This window comes from Hipposideros armiger, unplaced genomic scaffold (assembly GCF_001890085.2).
Source record: "Hipposideros armiger isolate ML-2016 unplaced genomic scaffold, ASM189008v1 scaffold_93, whole genome shotgun sequence".
In the NCBI taxonomy this organism is placed as follows: Eukaryota; Metazoa; Chordata; class Mammalia; order Chiroptera; family Hipposideridae; genus Hipposideros; species Hipposideros armiger.
Window position 1 is genome coordinate 3,080,976 of NW_017731443.1, and position 16,327 is coordinate 3,097,302.

Sequence of the window (16,327 nt, forward strand, 5' to 3'; positions counted from 1 at the left end):
CCCCCCCCCCACCCTCACCCCCCTCCGCAGTGGGCCAAGGTCACCTGCAGGGCAGACAGCACCAGGACATGGCCAGCAGCTGGGCTGGGAGGCCCCTAGAAGAGCCGGCTCAGACACATCCGTGTGCTCATCCCCATATGCCCTGAACACCCTGAGCATACCTTGCCTGAACACCCGCCTCTCATCACACGCTCAGGTGTACACACACCAGGCACATGCCCAGACTGTCACGCTGTCCTAATAAAACAACAGGCAACGCGCACATGGCCTTCACTCATGCCGGGCACTGGTATAAGCACCTGACAGGAATGAACTCACCTAATCCTTCCAATAGCCCTATGAGGTGGCTATCTGCTAGTATCCCATTTTACAGACGGGGCAATTGAGGTCCAGAGATATATATGTTGTACCCTGGGCCACACATCTGTCACTGGCAGGGCTGGGATTTGAACCCAGGCTGCCCAGCTCCACAGCCCCAGCTGTTGCACACTGTGCTGGGTGGTCACCTGGCACCCCCACCCAGAGCAGATATAGTGCACATGGACATGGCACAGTCTAGGCCGTATACCCACTGTGCAGTGCCTGGACACTCTCCCCGCCCCCGTGGGCTACAGGTGCCCTTATCCCTGCCCTGGAGAAGAGAGGGTGGGACCCCAGTCCCAGAGCCCCCAGCAGGGTTTCCTCAACTCCTCTACCCTCTCCACCCCACCCATGGGACACTGGGAAATCGCCTGGTGCCAGCTGCGAGTGAAGTCACAAAATTAGGTTTAATTGGGCCCCACAGGGTACAAAAGAAAACAGGAGAGTCCAGCTGGTGTCCCTGGACCTGTGCCAAGATGTTGGGGATGGGGTTGTGATGGAGGAAGAAGGGCCTCAGTTTGCACATCTGTAAAATGGGAGAAATGGTGGTCCTTTCCTGCTGCCCAGCAGCTGGTGCCCATGGAGCTCCTGGCACAGGCATGGGGTGCGGTGGGAGCTGGGGAGCTACCAGAGTTGCGTCACGTTCTCCTGGCCAGTATACCAACTCCACCCCTAAGGAGGGGTCACTGTCCCTATTTTCCAGATGAGGCAGTGGACACTCAGAGAGGGGAAAAGACTTGCCAACATGCCCCATTGTCACAGGCGATGAGGGACGAGCTGGGACTTGACCTAGCCCTGCCTCTCTAGCAGGGGCCGCTCAGGCCTTGGCACCAGGGCAAGATGGAGCTGAAGGAGCATCTCCTCCACGCCTCCCACAGCGCCCAAGTTGTTTACCTGGGCTCAGGTCCCCAGGGTCTCTGGCAAGTCCTGGAGCCGCCTTCGAATCAACAAGCCCAGGCCCGGCCCCAATTAAGCCGGATGCACTAACGAGGCGGTTCATTAAGGAGACTGGAGCCTCCTGTGTGGAGCCGACCCACCTGCCCACCTCCCCTCCTTGGCACAGGGAAAAGGCTGGAAGACTAGACTCAAGGCCCAACCCGATTTGCCACTTGTAACTAAGTGGCCTCAGTTTCCTCATCTGTAAAGTGGATCCTAGAGCTTGCATGGCCACGAGGGGCCTCGCCTGGGGAGGTCGGCCTTGGAATCCGGTGCGTGGGTCGGCTGGCATACCCGGGCAGAGGCCAGAGGACGAACTTCCCCCGGTTCCCGCCTCCTAGAGACGTTCGCATCCGGGAGGCCCCTGCCCTGCAGTGCCCCAGCCGCAAAGAGCAGGGCGGGCTGGGCGCGCCCCCTGCCGGCCGCCCCGCGTCCCTTCCCGTCGGGGTCCGCAGCGGCCCCTCTCTGCGCCTGGAGGGGTCAGGTTTCCCCAGATGGGAAACAATGTGTTGGGAGGCGGTGACGCGAGTGGCTGGAGGCCGCGGGAGAAAGGCGCGGTGCCGGGTGAGTCCCACACAGCCGAGGGGACTGGGACTCTTCAGTCGTGGGCATCAGCCTTCTCTGTAATATGGGCTCGGGCGGGACGCGGGGAGCCCATGGCTCACTGTCCCTCCCCTGCAGTGGACGGCTGCATTCACCGGGCCGCCGGGCACCTGCTCACCGACGAGTGCCGGACCCTGCAGAACTGCGAGACCGGCAAGGCCAAGATCACTGGCGGCTATCGGCTGCCGGCTAAGTGTGAGTCCCGACACCCCCCCAGCCCTGTGGGGCGCAGACGGGGGGGCGCTTTGTGTCACTTGGAGAGGTTAATGATGTGGCCCCCACAGAATTACTGGAGGCCTTCTCGGGGGGCATTTCTTAGCTGTAAGTATCATGATCTGGCCCCTCCTCGTACACCTCAGGAAACACGTGAAGGGGGGATGCGCGGAGGCTGGGGAGAGGCAAGGACCTATAAGGGGAGGGACGAATTAAGGGGGCGGGACGAATTAAAGGGGCGGGGCCTTCGCGCCTCGTTAGCATACAGATGTGGGGAGTGGCACAGCGCGGGCCCGCTGTGTCTACTGAGGTGTGGATTTGGACTCCAGGGCACACCTGTGTACCCACATGGGTGGGGTCCTCCCCTGAGGAGTCTCGGAACGTGGGGGGTAGAAGGCCCGTTTCCTGTCCCCTCCAGGGCCCAGGCCGGCAGGGGGAGAGCCGAGTACCGCAGGGAGACTCCGGCCGGCCTGACCCCGTGGTCTCCCGCAGATGTCATCCATACGGTGGGTCCCATTGCCCACGGAGAACCCAGCGCCAGCCAGGCTACCGAGCTCCGCAGCTGCTACCTGAGCAGCCTCGACCTGTTGCTGGAACACCGGCTCCGCTCGGCGGTGAGGGCGCCAGGCACGGGGTGGGAGCGGCCGGGAGCCAGGGGACACGGCCCTGAGGGAGGAGGGGGGCGGCAGCGAGGCGTTAAGTGACGCTGTCCCCATCCCCTCTCCCCTTCACCCCGCCCAGGCGTTCCCCTGCATCTCCACTGGTGTGTTTGGTGAGTGGGGTCGTAGAGAGGAGGAAGGGCGGAGTGGGCAGTGGGCGGTCTTAGACACGGGGAGAGGCCGGGGCGGGGAGGGGCCCTGGAGGGGGAGCTTGGTGGTTCGTGGAGCCGCGAGGGGGCGGGCCAGAGCCCAGACTCATTCTCGCGGGGTCCCCAGGCTACCCCAACGAGGCGGCGGCTGAGGTAGTGCTGACCGCGCTGCGCGAGTGGCTGGAGCAGCACAAGGACAAGGTGAGACCTGTTGCTCAGTCAAGGGGACTGGACGAGGCGGGGTACTGGGGTGCACCCCAGCCCCGCTGACCAGCCCCCATCAGTCATCGCTTAGAGCGAGGGTGCAGAGGGCCTGGCCCTCGAGTCTCTGGCTACACCAGCCCTTCCTGCATCCTCTCCTTCCCTTAGCTGGTTACCATCCTGCGCGCACCATGAACCCCTTCCGTAAAGGGTGTAGCCTAGCTCTAAGCTCAGGGTCGAGGGGCGTCCCAAGGCCAAGGCAGGTGACCCTGCAGGACCAGTGGCAGTGATAAGACCTGGGACCCACCCAGGAGAGGGTGGCTCCCCCCGCTCCCCCAGACTGAGCAGGCCCTGATGCAGGTGGACCGGCTTATCATCTGTGTGTTCCTGGAGAAGGATGAAAATATCTACCTGCAACGGCTCCCCCACTACTTTCCCGCGGGTAGGTACCTGCTGTGGTGTCAGCACCCCGGCCAGCCCCTGCCCCTCCCCACCTACCCCGCACCTGTTCTCAATGTCCTCTGCCTTCCAGCCTGACGGCACCCTGCCGCCCACCCTGACCAGGACTGGTAAGCAGGGCCTGCCTGGCCCGCTGTGCGGCTGGCTGCCCACTAACCTCCTGCCCACTAACACACCCGCTCCCCCTCGGTGCTCACCCCCACGCATGGCGGCAGCCTGGGAGGCCCAGGGAAGCCCACAGCCCACCACTTCCTCTGACCTCTCTGCTCTGCCCACAGACTCGCCTGGGCCTGCCAGACCTCGCTCCCAGCTCTGAGAGGTCTCCGAAGCTTACAGCTGGGCCTGGGCCTGGCCACCCCATCCTTTCCTTCAGCCCCCTCCCCCAGGAGAGGAGCCTCCTAATAAAGACCACCCTTGTTGCAGCTCCTGCTGTCCGAGCCCTGGCTGGGGTGAAGGGAGGCAGCCCTGGGGGTGGGCAGGTGCTTTGGCTCAGAGGCTGGTGAGAGCTCTCCATGAGCTGGGTGAGGGAGGCACGGGCCAGACAGCAGAAGTGGGCAGCAGCACTTCACATTTATTGAGGGCCTGCCCCCAAGGAGCTCACAGCTTGGGGGCCGAGCTCCCACATGTGCCGGGGTGGGAGAGGAAAGGTGAAGGCAAAAGGGCAAGCAATGCAGACACCACGGCCCAAGCAAAGGGGGTGCAAAGCAGGCACACGCAGGGGTCCTGGGGTGGGCCGGGGGATGGCGGCCTGGCAAGCCCTGCCTAGACCTGGGGACTGAACCAAGCACAGGCTGCCCCTCCCCCACCAGACTGGGGCCACCTGGGATGCACTGGGGGTGTCCTAGCTCCTCCACCTGCCCTGAGCCAGGCCCCACCATCATGTCGGCCCTCTCCACCCAGGACTCTAAGACCATGCAGATGCTTGATGGAGGGCAGGCAGCTGGGATCTGGGGCCCTGGCCATGAAAGCAGAGTGGAGGTGGGGCCTATGAGGGAGCAGCTTGAAGCTTGGATGGTCCTGGATCCCTGGGCAAATCCCCAAGGAACTTCCAAATTTCCTGGACAAGCTAAGGAGGGAAGCGGGGAGGCGTGAGGGAAGCAGAACCCAATAACCAGGAGTGGGCCCCAAAAGGCCTGGCCCCTCAAGACTGCTGCTGGTAGGGAGCTTGGGGGTGGGCAGGCGGAAGGCCGAGAGGAACCCACCTGGGGGGAAGGGGGGTAGCCAGACACATAGCAGCCAGGTGGGCAGCAGCAGAGCAGGGACACGCACACGTGGCTCACCATCAGCATCCCCTTTAATAAAACATGGAAGGTTGTGTGACAGGGAAGGGGGAGTGAAATATGACCATTTACAACCACACAAAAACCTCTGTACATGTCTAGCGCCTGGCAGAGGGGAGGCAGCAGGGCAGTGGCGGGCAGGGCCAGCCCTATTTGTAGAGGATGTCGTAGTGTCCAGGCCGGTAGAGAAGGTAGACCTTGGGCTCGGAGCCCTCGGGGAAGATGTGCGGGTTGGTGGTGCCGCCCTCGCCGCGGTCCATGTACTCCACCTGAATGGAGACGCTGAGGGCCTGGGCCAGCGCGATGATGTGGATATGGTCGCTCTCCTTGCACATGGGCTCCACCTCCTTCAGCAAAGGTACAGATCAGGGTTCGGGTCTCAGCACCCCCTCCCCGTGCCTCCACTGACCCCAGAGCACTCCCGCCAGCCCTGATGCTCCCCACCGAGAGGAGAGAAAAGGCAGGGCCCTAAGTCTGAGAAGTGGGACGGGGTGGTACCTGCTGGCAGAACTCCTTGACAGTCCGCCCACCCTCAATGAAGTGCTCGAAGAACTTGCTCTCCCGCTGCAAGTAGCCGGAGGTGAGCAGCCGCAGGTAGACCACCAGGTAGTCCGAGGTACTCTGGTCATTGAAGGAGGCCAGCAGGTCGGCTACTGAGGTCTGCTTCTCCACCTGCTCGATCAGGTCCATGAACTGCCACCAGCAGGGACAGAGGGCAAGATGAGGGAGGAGATGGGTCAACTTTACCATGCCAGGCCACCCACCCGCCACCTGGCCCAGTGGGTAACAGGGATGGTTGGGCTCACCGTGTTATGGAAATCCTCAATTGTGAACTCGGTAAAGCCCTGGGACACCAAGTCCTCTTTGCTCTTGGCAGACACAGCCTTGAACCTGGCGATGGGAGGGAAAGGGAGGCAGGCATGGGCTCCTCAGCCAGCAAAGCAAGCGCCCAGAGAGGCCAGCCCAGGGGCGGTGACAGGCCAGCACTGGCTAGCCTCAGACAAGGCTGGCTCTTACCCCGAGTTCAGAAGGGACGCCCCCAGCAGGAACCCAGCCTACTGTCTGGCCTCAGATGGGGTAGGAGGGAGCCCCGCAAGCCCTTCATGGGACCGTGGTCAAACTCCTTCAGTGCCTAAGCGCCCACCCTCCTCACCTCTGCAATTCCTTGCTGTCTTCCAGCAGTGCCTCCAAGTGGGAGAAGCCAAAGGCTCGATAGAAGCAGTTCCCATCGGGCCTGGTCTTGCGGATGTACGAGTACTTTTTGTGGAGGTCCTGCAGAGAGGCAGCCCCCGCCCCACCCCATGCCCATCAACAGCAGGCCAAAACCAGGGCAGGCCAAGGGGCCCCCCGCCACACGCGCATACACACAAAGGCCACACCACAGCAATGGCAACTGAGCTCCAAGCAGCCACCTGCCATCCCTGGCTGCTGATTCTGGTGATGGAAATCACTTAGTGACCCACTGCCCAGAGCCTCAAAAGCTGCAGGAAACTGAGTGGTGGACGCACTCGCTTCACACGTCACCAAAGTAGTCACCAGCCCCTGGCCACCCATGTTCTATCTCCCGTACCCAAAATAGTGCCTAAGCCTGCAGGGCTGTCTACTCATAAAAACGGGCAAGTGAGTCAGTCCTTGACCAGTGCAGCTCTTCCAGTGAACAGTCTTCAAACCACAAGAGGCCAGGGCAAACTGGTTGAGGCGGGGGTGTGGTGCGGGCTCTACGCCGCAGCGCAGAGCGGGGAACAGCCTCCTTCTCAGAGCTACCTGTCCTCTCTCTCTCACAGGCACCATTTCTGTGCGACCTTTTCCGGTTTCCTCCCCAAACACCATGGAATTTCTTCTGTTGAAATGAACCCACCCACATGACTGGGCCATTACTGCTGCCTGGCCTGGCATCGTCCCCTACTCCCTGACATCTACTTCTCCTTAAACCCCACCCATCTCCCGATGGCCTTGCTTCCTTTCCAAATAAAGATTTTCACTGAGAACCCCTCAGCCCCACCAGCACACGCACCCTCGGCCTTTTCTCCTGATCCTCTGAGGCTGCTGCCAGAGCCAGGCCCCTCCTTGTGGCTCAAGGACATTGTTCCATGAAGTCTTCCCCTCTTCCTGCATCGTCAGTTTTCCTCTCTCTCTTGGTTTAGACCCATCAGCATATAAACACAAGGCTCTTTCTTGCTTTAAAAAAAATCCTTTGCTTCACATGAATTCCTTTCCAGTTACCACCCAATTTATGGCAGAACTATTCATGAAGTTGTCTGTGTTCACTGTCTCCATTTCTCTTCTCCTGTGAACGGAATCTAAGCAGGCTTCTACTCTAGTCAAGGTCATGATGCCCTCCCCTAAGTCCAAGGGTCAAACCCACTCCTCCCCATACTGGCCCCTCAGCGGCCATCCAGGCATGGTGATGCCACCCATCCTGTGACACCACCATCCTTTAAAGCCACCCACCTCAAGACCCCACCTCCACATGGCTTGTGGACCCCCTCCTCTCCTTGGCCTCCTCCTACCTTACTGCCATTCCTCTTCCTCTCTAACCTGTGAAGGTCAAGGCCACCACCAAACCACACAGCACCCTTCCTCAAGACACACTGTCACCTGCCAGAAAATGGTCATGACACATGTCCATCCACAGTGACTGTCATATGGATGGCTTGGGACAGCTTCCACTTGTTAACTAGACTCACTCTTGGTATCATCAGTCTTAGAACTTAAATGGCCCTAAATGTAACTCTTTGCCCTCCCTAGCTCAGCCCTGAACTCCAATTTCAGCTCACACATCCCACCACCTCGCCCACATGTCCACACTGCCTGACACAGCAGGTCCTGACCTCCACGCACCTGCCCTCAGCCTTCTCTCAGTCAACTGCAAGTCCACCTCTCAGCTGTTCAAGCCAAAAAGTCACAGTCATTGCTGACTTCTCCCTCACACCACATCCAGTCCAATGCAGATCCTTTGGGCTCCAGCTTCAATACGTCCAGTATCAAGCACTTCTCACTACTTAAGTCTCCCACCCAGGTCCCAGCCACTCCCGCCTCCTGCTGGTTTCCTTGCGAAGCTTCCACTCAGGTCTCCTTGCCTCCGTTCAGTCTGTTCTTACCCCAGAGCAACCCAAGAAACCTGCTGCCACTCCTCATCTTCCTCCAAGTCCTTTCTCTGGCCACACCTCCCACATCTCCCAGTCACCGGCCTCCACACGGCTCCTCGAGGCCCCAATGCACCCTGCTGGGACCTCTGCTACACTGCTCTGCCGGGCGGCCATACCCGCTCCCATGCCTGCCTCTGTTCATCACTCAAACACCACCTTCTCAGCGAGCCCTTCGCCGAGCCCCCTACTTAGAACTGCAAACTCCCCATCTCCTTGTCCTGCTTCACTTTTCTCACAGCCCCTAGCACCTCTGACGCAGACATTTTAGTTACTCCTGGCTTCCTGTCTGTCCACTAGGAACTGTAAGCTTCATGAGGGCAGGAGTTTGTCGTGGGGTCATCACTCTATCTCCAGTACCCTAACAGCACCTGGCCCATAGTATGTGCTCCTAACTGTTAAATCAACAGCTCACACACATATAGAGCCTGAAGTCACTCAAGCTACCAGAACAGCTACTAGACTCCTTCTGAGCACTTTCTCTCTGTTAGCCTATTAATCCTCACAGAGACCTATTTCACAGTCACCCAGCTCTGCCTGGGCGCTGAGCTAGGCTTAGGCTCCTCCCCAGGAGCAAAGGGGCACAGGCACAGCAGAGTGGGGGTGTCGGACCTCCTGCATAGACAGAATGACTCAACGGAAAGAACCTGAGAGGCCCATCCTGTCAATTTTACCAGGGTGACCTAAGTGTGACAGGTAGGCCTTGAAATGGGGGTCCCACTCTGCTAACCCAGCACATGGGGAAGAGGGGGACCCACAACTTCCTAAGCCCTGGCTGAGCACTGCACACTGGACTCAGCAGCACCTGACCACCGCCATCTCCTTCATGCCCCACACTCGTCCTATAAGGCAGAAACCTCTCCACCCAGAGATGAGCGATCACAGGCTCCAAGAAGCTCAGTGTGTTGCCCGAGATCACAGAGCTGGAAGTAGTGAAGCCATGACTCAAACCCAGCTCTGTCAGGCTTCAGAGCCAATGCCTTCATCTCTCCACAGGCCTCCTGGGTAAATCACAAACACCCTGAGCAAAGGGTCAGAGTAGACCACAAGCCACACATAGCTGGATCTGGTCTACAGGTGTGTTGTTTGATCCACACAACACTTTCAATTTGAACTAGCTGCCAACTGTTAGGAGTCTGGAGATTTCACATCAAAATAATTTCTGGTTTGTCTTGGAAAAATAGATTTGGCAACAATGGGTAATAGGCATGGACACTCCTATTTGCCCTGGGTGCTTCCATTCCTGCTGCTGGCTGATACAGAGCTGTGGTGGCCACTGTTTACCACCATGACCACCTTCAATCACCTGGTTTACCTGCCTGACCCCTGACATGGATAGCCCCAAAGGCCCCTCCTTTCAGATGGGAAGGTTCTAAGCATCTCTGCTCTTTAGGGGGAGAAGGGCGGAGTAACATTTACTAAACCCCTGGCTGTGCCAATGGCTCTACTGTTTACATATATCCACTGTCACATTTCAATCTCCCAGCTCACAGAAAAGAAAGTGAGTGGATAAGGGACTTACCTGTTTGTAAATGATGCAGCAGGGCCTGGCACAAAGTTCTGTAGGCCCCTTTCCCCACTGCTGCCTGCCTCTCCACAAAGACCCTGGAGGCAGGCTGCAGGACACCCCCCTGCCACAACCCTCCGGTCTCACATAGCCCCAGCCCATTCAGCCCCACAGTGAGCACTGAGCACAGAGGTGATCACCCCCAAGGTGTCAGCCTCCCCCAGTCTGCTCCATGCTCCACAGGCATCATCTCTCTCAACCTCACCACCACCCTCACCAACCACGGGCCCATGCTTTCATCATTCCGAATCTATAGATAAGGACCCCACAGCTCAGAGACACTGAAGGATGCCAAGGTTAAAGCTGCTCTGTGGCAGAGTCAAGATTTGAACTGAGGTCTTTTGATTCCAAAGTCTGCACACCTAAGAACTTGCAACCAGAGGGCTCCCCAACACCCTACCCTCCATGAGGCCAGGCCCGGCAAGGAGCAGGTCTGAAGCAGGCGCGCTCCTGCTCCTGCCCCAGGGCTCTTCCTGCCCCCTCGGCCAGGCTCCCACCTTGATCTTCTGTTGATAGATGTTGTCATCCTCAGCATACTCCTTGTACAGGACTGAGAGCTCCAGCCGCTCCGAGACCAGAGGGTTCTGCACAGCAATCTGCAGAGGGCAGGAAAGCCATCACGCTCTGGCAGGTGGAGGCAGTGACTCAAACCTAATAGCCAGAACACCTAAACCAGCGGTGCTGGGTCAGTCACCCAGTGGCACAGTGACCCCCCACAAAGGCATCCAGTATCTAGCACAGCTTGGAGGGGGACGCTTCCAAAGTAGAGATAAACAACAGGCCTCAAGCCCAGTCTATGTGTCCCAAGAGGGCCACTGACCACAGCCCCTCACCTCTTGCTGAATACGGTCCTGCTGAGCCATGATGGCCTCATCATAGGCAAGACAGTTAACACCTGGAAGAAGGAAGAGACCAAGGATTACAGCGGGCCCTGGCTATCTCCACTCCAGGTAGCCAGACTGAGGACAAGAGCAGCCGGGAGAGCAGGCTTAGAACCTGGAAGCATGCGGCTCACCCTGCTCCACCCCAACTGTGTGAGCTTGGCAAAGTTCGTTCCCCTCTCAGGCTTTAGTTTCCCCATCTTTAAAATGAGGGAGCAGAGGTGATCACCCCCAAGGTGTGCTCCTGCAGCTCTAACACCGCCCCCCTCGGCATCGCTTCCCAGCAGTCTGGGAATGCTCCGGGGCCAGGCGGGGTCTCCTGGGGAAAGTAAGAGGAGGAGGCAGAGTTCTGGGCTGGATGAGAGCTTCCCATGAGCCTGCACTTCACTTGACCACACCCTTCCTCCGCCAGCAGTCCTGGGTCCTCTTAATGGTGCCCATTTTACAGATCAAACAAATGCAGACAGGTGAAGTAATCTGCCCAAGGTCACAACTAGCAAAGACCTGTGGTCAAGCCCAGCTCCCCCTAATTCCCAAGGCTGAGCTCTTCACCATACCTCTCCTCAGACACCTCACTGCTGAGAACCTTCCTCCTCTGTAAAAAGAGGCTAATACCACCACCTTCCTCCCCTCACTGAAATGTCATGAGGAGGAAGTGGTACCTTAGAGGCATATTTTTTAAGGGTTCACCAGTGAGTTGGGCAGGTGGACCCCACTCTGAGCAACCACTGGTGGGGAGGCAGGAATTCTGGTCCTGGCTCTTAACTTCTGTGATCCCAAACAAGCCCCTTCTGGGGGGCCTGGGTCTCCCAGTGCTCAGTCCCTCGAGTGTACTGATAGAACTTTCTCTGATAGGGGAGGGGGAGGGGGTGCTGAATGGCTTTTAAGACCAATCCTTTTGGGCCTGAGCATCCCGGATCCCCCTTCGCTGCCCTCAACGGGGCTGTCCTTCCCACCTAAGAGACCTACTCAGTCCCCAGGGCCTAACTCGTGGGTGAAAAAGGAGAAGGTGGCACCATTTTGAGAGGTCCAACTCTTCAGAAGTCTAAGAAAACAATGCCCAGACAGGCGGAAAGGGGCTGCAAGGCCAGAAGAGGGGGCTCTACCGGAAACGCAGGCTGCAGTTTTCAGGGCACACCCGCGACCGCTCACACCCCCCGGCCGCCCGCAGCATCCCCAGCGGCCGACCAGTCTTTTGTGCTCCGCAACCCGGAGTAACTCGACGCCCTCCCGGGTGCAGGCTGTTCTGGAGAAGGCAGGCGGCCGAACCCCGGCCTAGGCCTCGGCCTGGCTGCAAGGACAGCGGTGGCAGGGTTGGGGACCCGGGAGCCCAGTGCCGAGGGGGGCTAAGCGGGAGGCGGGGCGCCCCAGGCCCCGCCCCGGGCGCGCGCGAGGGGTAAGGGCCGCGGGCCTGGACCCGCCCCGCCCGCCTGCCCGCCCGCCCGGCCGGGGGTCGCGGCGGCGGCACTTTCCATTGTGAGGGGGAGGGGAGGGGAGGCGGGGGAAGAAGGGGCCGTCCGTGCGCTTCGCCCCCGGCCGCCCCGCCCCCAGCCTCCTCGGGAAGCGGAGGCCCGGCACCGTCCCCGCTAGCCCAGGCCGGACAGCCCTCCCTCGGTCAGTACCTTCGGAGTCACTGCCCAGTGGCTCCTGCTTCTGCTGCTGAGGTTCCTCCGCCGCCATCTTTAAACAGCGCCGCACTGTCGACCGCTTCCGGGTTACCCGTTGCCCTCCTCCCGGAAAAGAGCCCCTCCTTGTGGCCCCTCCTTGGCAACGCCCTTAGCAACGGGATCCCCCTCGGAAGTTGTCACCTGAGGGGCTCGCAGTTCCTGTGGCCGCAGCTGGCTTAGGGGGCCAGGCCCAGTGAGGGGACAGCCGCCCCGCCCACCCTCCATCCGCTTAGCTCCATCTTCCCAAGCACCCAAAGCTCCCGGTGCGAAGAGCCTCCTGGAGCCAGTTCAGTTTTCTTTTCTCTGGAGTTTGAAACGCGGATTGTGTTAAGTAGAAAGGTGAAATAAAAATCAACAGAAGGCAACATTCCTGCGGCGGGCTTCAGAACTCAACGGCAGGCGATTGCAGCGAAGAGAAAGGAAACCAAGCTAACATCAGAGCCTGGGACACCACCGCCCTTCTCCACGAACCTCGGTCCTGAGCGGGCTTTGGTGTCCTGCTTCCGGCAGGGATAACGCGTCCCTTGGGGTCAAGGCCAAAGTCTCGGGACCTAACTTTGGACACCGTACACTTCTGGTTATGAGAAATGCACGGTCTTTTTAAAAGCAGTAGCGAGTTGATAACAATGGAAAACAGATTAGTGGTTGTTAGGGGTTGAGGGGGTGGGACCGGAGGGAAGTAGGTGTGATTGTAAAAAGGAAACAGGACGGATCCTTTTGGAAATGGAAACGTTCTGTATCTTGACTGTATGTAAATATCCTAGTATATGCCCTACTATAGTTTTGCAAGATTTTACCAATGGGGGAAGCTGGGGGAAGGGTACACAGGACCTTCCTGTGTAATCTCTTAAAATTGCCTGTGAATTATCTAAAAATAAAAAGGTTTAAAAGTGGCAAGGTCTTGGGTGCTAAAGATGTTATTATTTAGAGAGGTTGCAACCTGGGTCTCTAGTTCCTGACTTTTCACTATTGAGGGCCTTTTTCATGACAGTGCAGTGGTCTTTTAGCAGCCGAGTGCCATTCAGATCCCTGTTTGTGACAGGAGTGCAATATGATCGAATGTTTTCATGAGCTCTCTCCAGTCCTGGAGCAGGTGCCGTTGGTGCCTGGACTCACCACACAGCCCACAGTGGCCTCACAGCAGTGCTACAAATGTCAAATCTGCGTCTCAGAAACTACAGATTACTATTTATTGGGTCCTTGAGCCTTGGGGTTTCTTCCAAACTCAAGAAAGCGAAGGGGCCACCCTATTTGGACCCCATGCCTACCAAACTGTTCATTCCTTTTCGGATTTTAACAATGAAATCTGTAACTGCCCATCAGATCTTCAGTCAGTAGAAAAGAACTGGTAGTACCAAATGAAGAGCTAAGACAGTTGATGACAAGCACATTTCTATTTGACTTATCAAAATCTTGCAAATAGCTATAACAACTCCACCCTTACCCCCCACCCCTACTTCAGCTAGGGAGTCTCTGCTGGGAAGGGAGTGCAGGGGGAGCTGGGGTTGGGACTAAAGGTCAGGACAGGGAACACAGCTGTTCTGGAGAGCAAGGAATCTATTGTGGCCCAGGGCTGGACCATAGCCAGGCTGCCAACGCCAATACCTCCCCCCCAAGGGCTTGGGACTTGAGGAGCAGACCCATACCCTGTACAAAGGGCCTGTAATGAGGGTCCTTGCTCCTACCTGCTGCCCAGCCTTTCCCATCTCGTCAGGCAAAATGGGCAGGAAATGGCCAGAGGGAAGCTGCGGCTCCTAATCCATCCCAGGGGGCACAACTCTTGCCCCACTCTTTTCCAGGCCAGTTTATTTGGTGGTTAATAACGGTTCTCTGACCCTCATTCCATGGTAAATGTTACTTTTACCATTTGGGGGATTTTGATTCTCTATCCTGAAGCATCTAAAACCCAGGGACACATTTGCCAGGAAGCACCAGCATATCTCCAGATTTTTCTCTGCTTCCCAATTTGCCAAACCAGAAACGGCCCCTGGCTGCAGCCCGTGGCTGCTGAGACCTGTCACAAAACAGGCAGCCCTGTTACTGGGGTTCTGGCTGCTGTTGGATACAGTCACAGGCGACAGGTAGCGGCCCAGGACTTTGTTTTCTATAGTACCGACCTGGCACAGATGCTTCCTCACAGCCCTAATGGCCCAGAATGTGTCTGGATCAACCCCACATCCATGTCCGTCGGATTCTGTCAGGCAGAGGAAGAGGAGACCCTATACCAGGACCCAGGGACTGCGAAACCCCTGCCTCAGAGGGTTTACGAATGGCACAGAGGCCTTAGAGGGCCACGTGGCTTCCAGGCCCACCCAACCTCTTCCACCTCTCAGGGGAGGGGGGCCAGGCCACAAGGACAGTGCCTGGGCCCTGGGACAGCCGCAATCCTCATGGGGACGGAGGTTCAGTGGCCAAGAGAAAGCCTCGAAGGTGGGCCAAAAACGAGGGCTCAGCGAGCCTTCCCAAGGCTGGCTTGGGAGGTGGGCAGCTGCCCTCATGGGAAGAGGGGGTGCGCGCCAAGCCCCGAATGGAGCTCTGAAGTTGCCGCTGCAGGAACCCACGACGGTCCACGGGCCGCTGGCTCCAAAATCATGATGGTGCAGAGGTCAGACTGATGAAGCTGGGCAGGGGCTGCACTTCAGGGCGGCTGGCTGGGTGGATACTTGCAGGCAGGGTTTAGGCCACCTACGGCAGAAAGCAAGCAGAGGCAGCAAAGGGGCAGGCCTCCCCCCAGTCTCACACCACCCACACTCCTCACATGGTCCTGTAAATACCTCACATTCCAAAGCACCTCCTCTGTTCAGGATCCAGGCCCTCCCAGGGGAGCCTCGCAGCACCAGGACAAGGATGCATTCGTTCCCTTATTGCGGTTGTAAACAAATCACCTCAAATCTAGTGGCTTCAAACAACACAAATGTATAATTTCACAGTTAGAGGTCAGAGGTCTGGAATGGCTTCCAGGGCACTAAAATCAAGGTATGTGCAGGCTGTTCCTTTCTGGAGGCTCTAAGGGAGAATCTGCTTCCTACTTATGCGGGTTGTTGGCAGCTGTAAGACTGAGGTCCCCATGTTCTTGCTGGCGGTAAACTGAGGGCTGTCCGTTCCCAGCTTCTAGAAGCCACTGCATTCCCTGGCTCCCTGCCCACTTTCTCCATCTACAAAGCCAGCCCAGGTGGGTGGAGTCTTTCTCTGAGATGTGCATTATCTGTCTTCTTCCATCCACCATAAGGACTCCTGATTACACAGGGCCCACTGGATAATCTCCCATGTCAACATGCTTAACTTTAACCACATCTAAGTCCCCTTTGCCAGGTAAGGTGACTTATTAGTAAGTTCCAGGGATTAAAGCATGGACATCTTCAGGGGGACATTACTCTGACACCTTCATTTTATAATCATGAAAACTGAGGCTCACGGAGGCTAAATGACTTGCCCAAGGTCATACAGTATGGCCAGCCCTCAAACCCAGGCCTCTGACTCCCAGTCCACTGTTCTTGACATTACAGCATCTGCCATGACTGCAACCTCCCCCAACCCAGTGTGCACGCCCAGGCACAGACACCCACCCCTCCAGACTCAGGATCCAACAGACACAGACAATGCTGTTGGGGAGTACAGAGAATCTTATCTCCTCTATAGGGAATGGCCCCGGGGCCCAATTTGGTTGGGAATGAGAGAAACACTGAAAAGGTGACCAAGTTTCAGGCCTAGTGGCCACACAGAACCAAAGGGAGGACCAAAGGGGTTCAAGCATTTGACAGGTCACTCGCACCCTAAACTCTCCCACCCACCCCCAAGTGTATGGACCCTGCCCATGTCCACATGTGCTTCGGGGCCCAGCAGGTTGTGGGAGAGCAAGGGCTGGAGGAGCTGTTGGGCTTGGTGAGGCTTTCTCAGCCCAGGGTTCTCAAGGACCTCCCTGTAACCACTGGCTTCCCACCAACCCAAGAGGTGACTTGGGTTGCACAGTTTTGGGGCTAGAATAGTCCTTCTGGGACAGGGGGGACACTGTGTCTTTGGATTCCAGGGGAACAAAAATGAGGGATACCCAATCAAAATCCTTGGCAAAGCAATGGAGTTGCCATGAACAGCTCTTCTGTCCTGGTGTCACATTCTTTTTTTTTTTTTTTTTTTTTTCAGCTGAGCCATCCTGCTACCTGTTGGCAGCTCAGCGGCTGCTCAGCTCGGGCTGGACTCGAACCGCTG

At 57.8% G+C, this 16,327-nt stretch overlaps 2 protein-coding genes across 4 annotated transcripts in view; one reads left to right on the forward strand and one right to left on the reverse strand.

The window, feature by feature from the left end:
- MACROD1 (mono-ADP ribosylhydrolase 1) overlaps positions 1-4,002 on the forward strand; it is a 142,674-nt gene extending 138,672 nt beyond the window's left edge. The window contains exons 5-11 of one of the 3 annotated variants that reach the window (XM_019645246.1): positions 1,978-2,094; positions 2,605-2,726; positions 2,854-2,884; positions 3,048-3,121; positions 3,482-3,563; positions 3,654-3,690; positions 3,859-4,002. In XM_019645246.1, coding sequence (XP_019500791.1) covers positions 1,978-2,094; positions 2,605-2,726; positions 2,854-2,884; positions 3,048-3,121; positions 3,482-3,563; positions 3,654-3,658 — 431 coding nt within the window. In that variant the 3' untranslated portion in view covers positions 3,659-3,690; positions 3,859-4,002. The other 2 variants (XM_019645245.1, XM_019645247.1) reach the window with 2 other exon arrangements.
- Positions 4,003-4,133: 131 nt separating this feature from the next.
- On the reverse strand, positions 4,134-12,221 carry OTUB1 (OTU deubiquitinase, ubiquitin aldehyde binding 1). Its single transcript, XM_019645248.1, has 7 exons — positions 12,077-12,221; positions 10,407-10,468; positions 10,071-10,169; positions 6,014-6,132; positions 5,667-5,751; positions 5,359-5,553; positions 4,134-5,207 (listed from the first exon to the last, which is right to left on the reverse strand). Exons 1-7 carry the CDS (start codon positions 12,132-12,134, stop codon positions 5,010-5,012), a joined length of 816 nt encoding a protein of 271 aa, XP_019500793.1. The 5' UTR covers positions 12,135-12,221; the 3' UTR covers positions 4,134-5,009.
- Between the last annotated feature and the right edge of the window lie 4,106 nt (positions 12,222-16,327).

Excerpts from the sequence above, each read along its gene's own strand:
- OTUB1 (XM_019645248.1), bottom strand. The coding sequence starts at position 12,134 with ATGGCGGCGGAGGAACCTCAGCAGCAGAAGCAGGAGCCACTGGGCAGT. Across the intron at positions 6,133-10,070 it reads TCTATCAACAGAAGATCAAG|GACCTCCACAAAAAGTACTC; the intron begins GTGGGAGCCTGG and ends GCCTCTCTGCAG. Across the intron at positions 5,752-6,013 it reads GACAGCAAGGAATTGCAGAG|GTTCAAGGCTGTGTCTGCCA; the intron begins GTGAGGAGGGTG and ends TCCCATCGCCAG.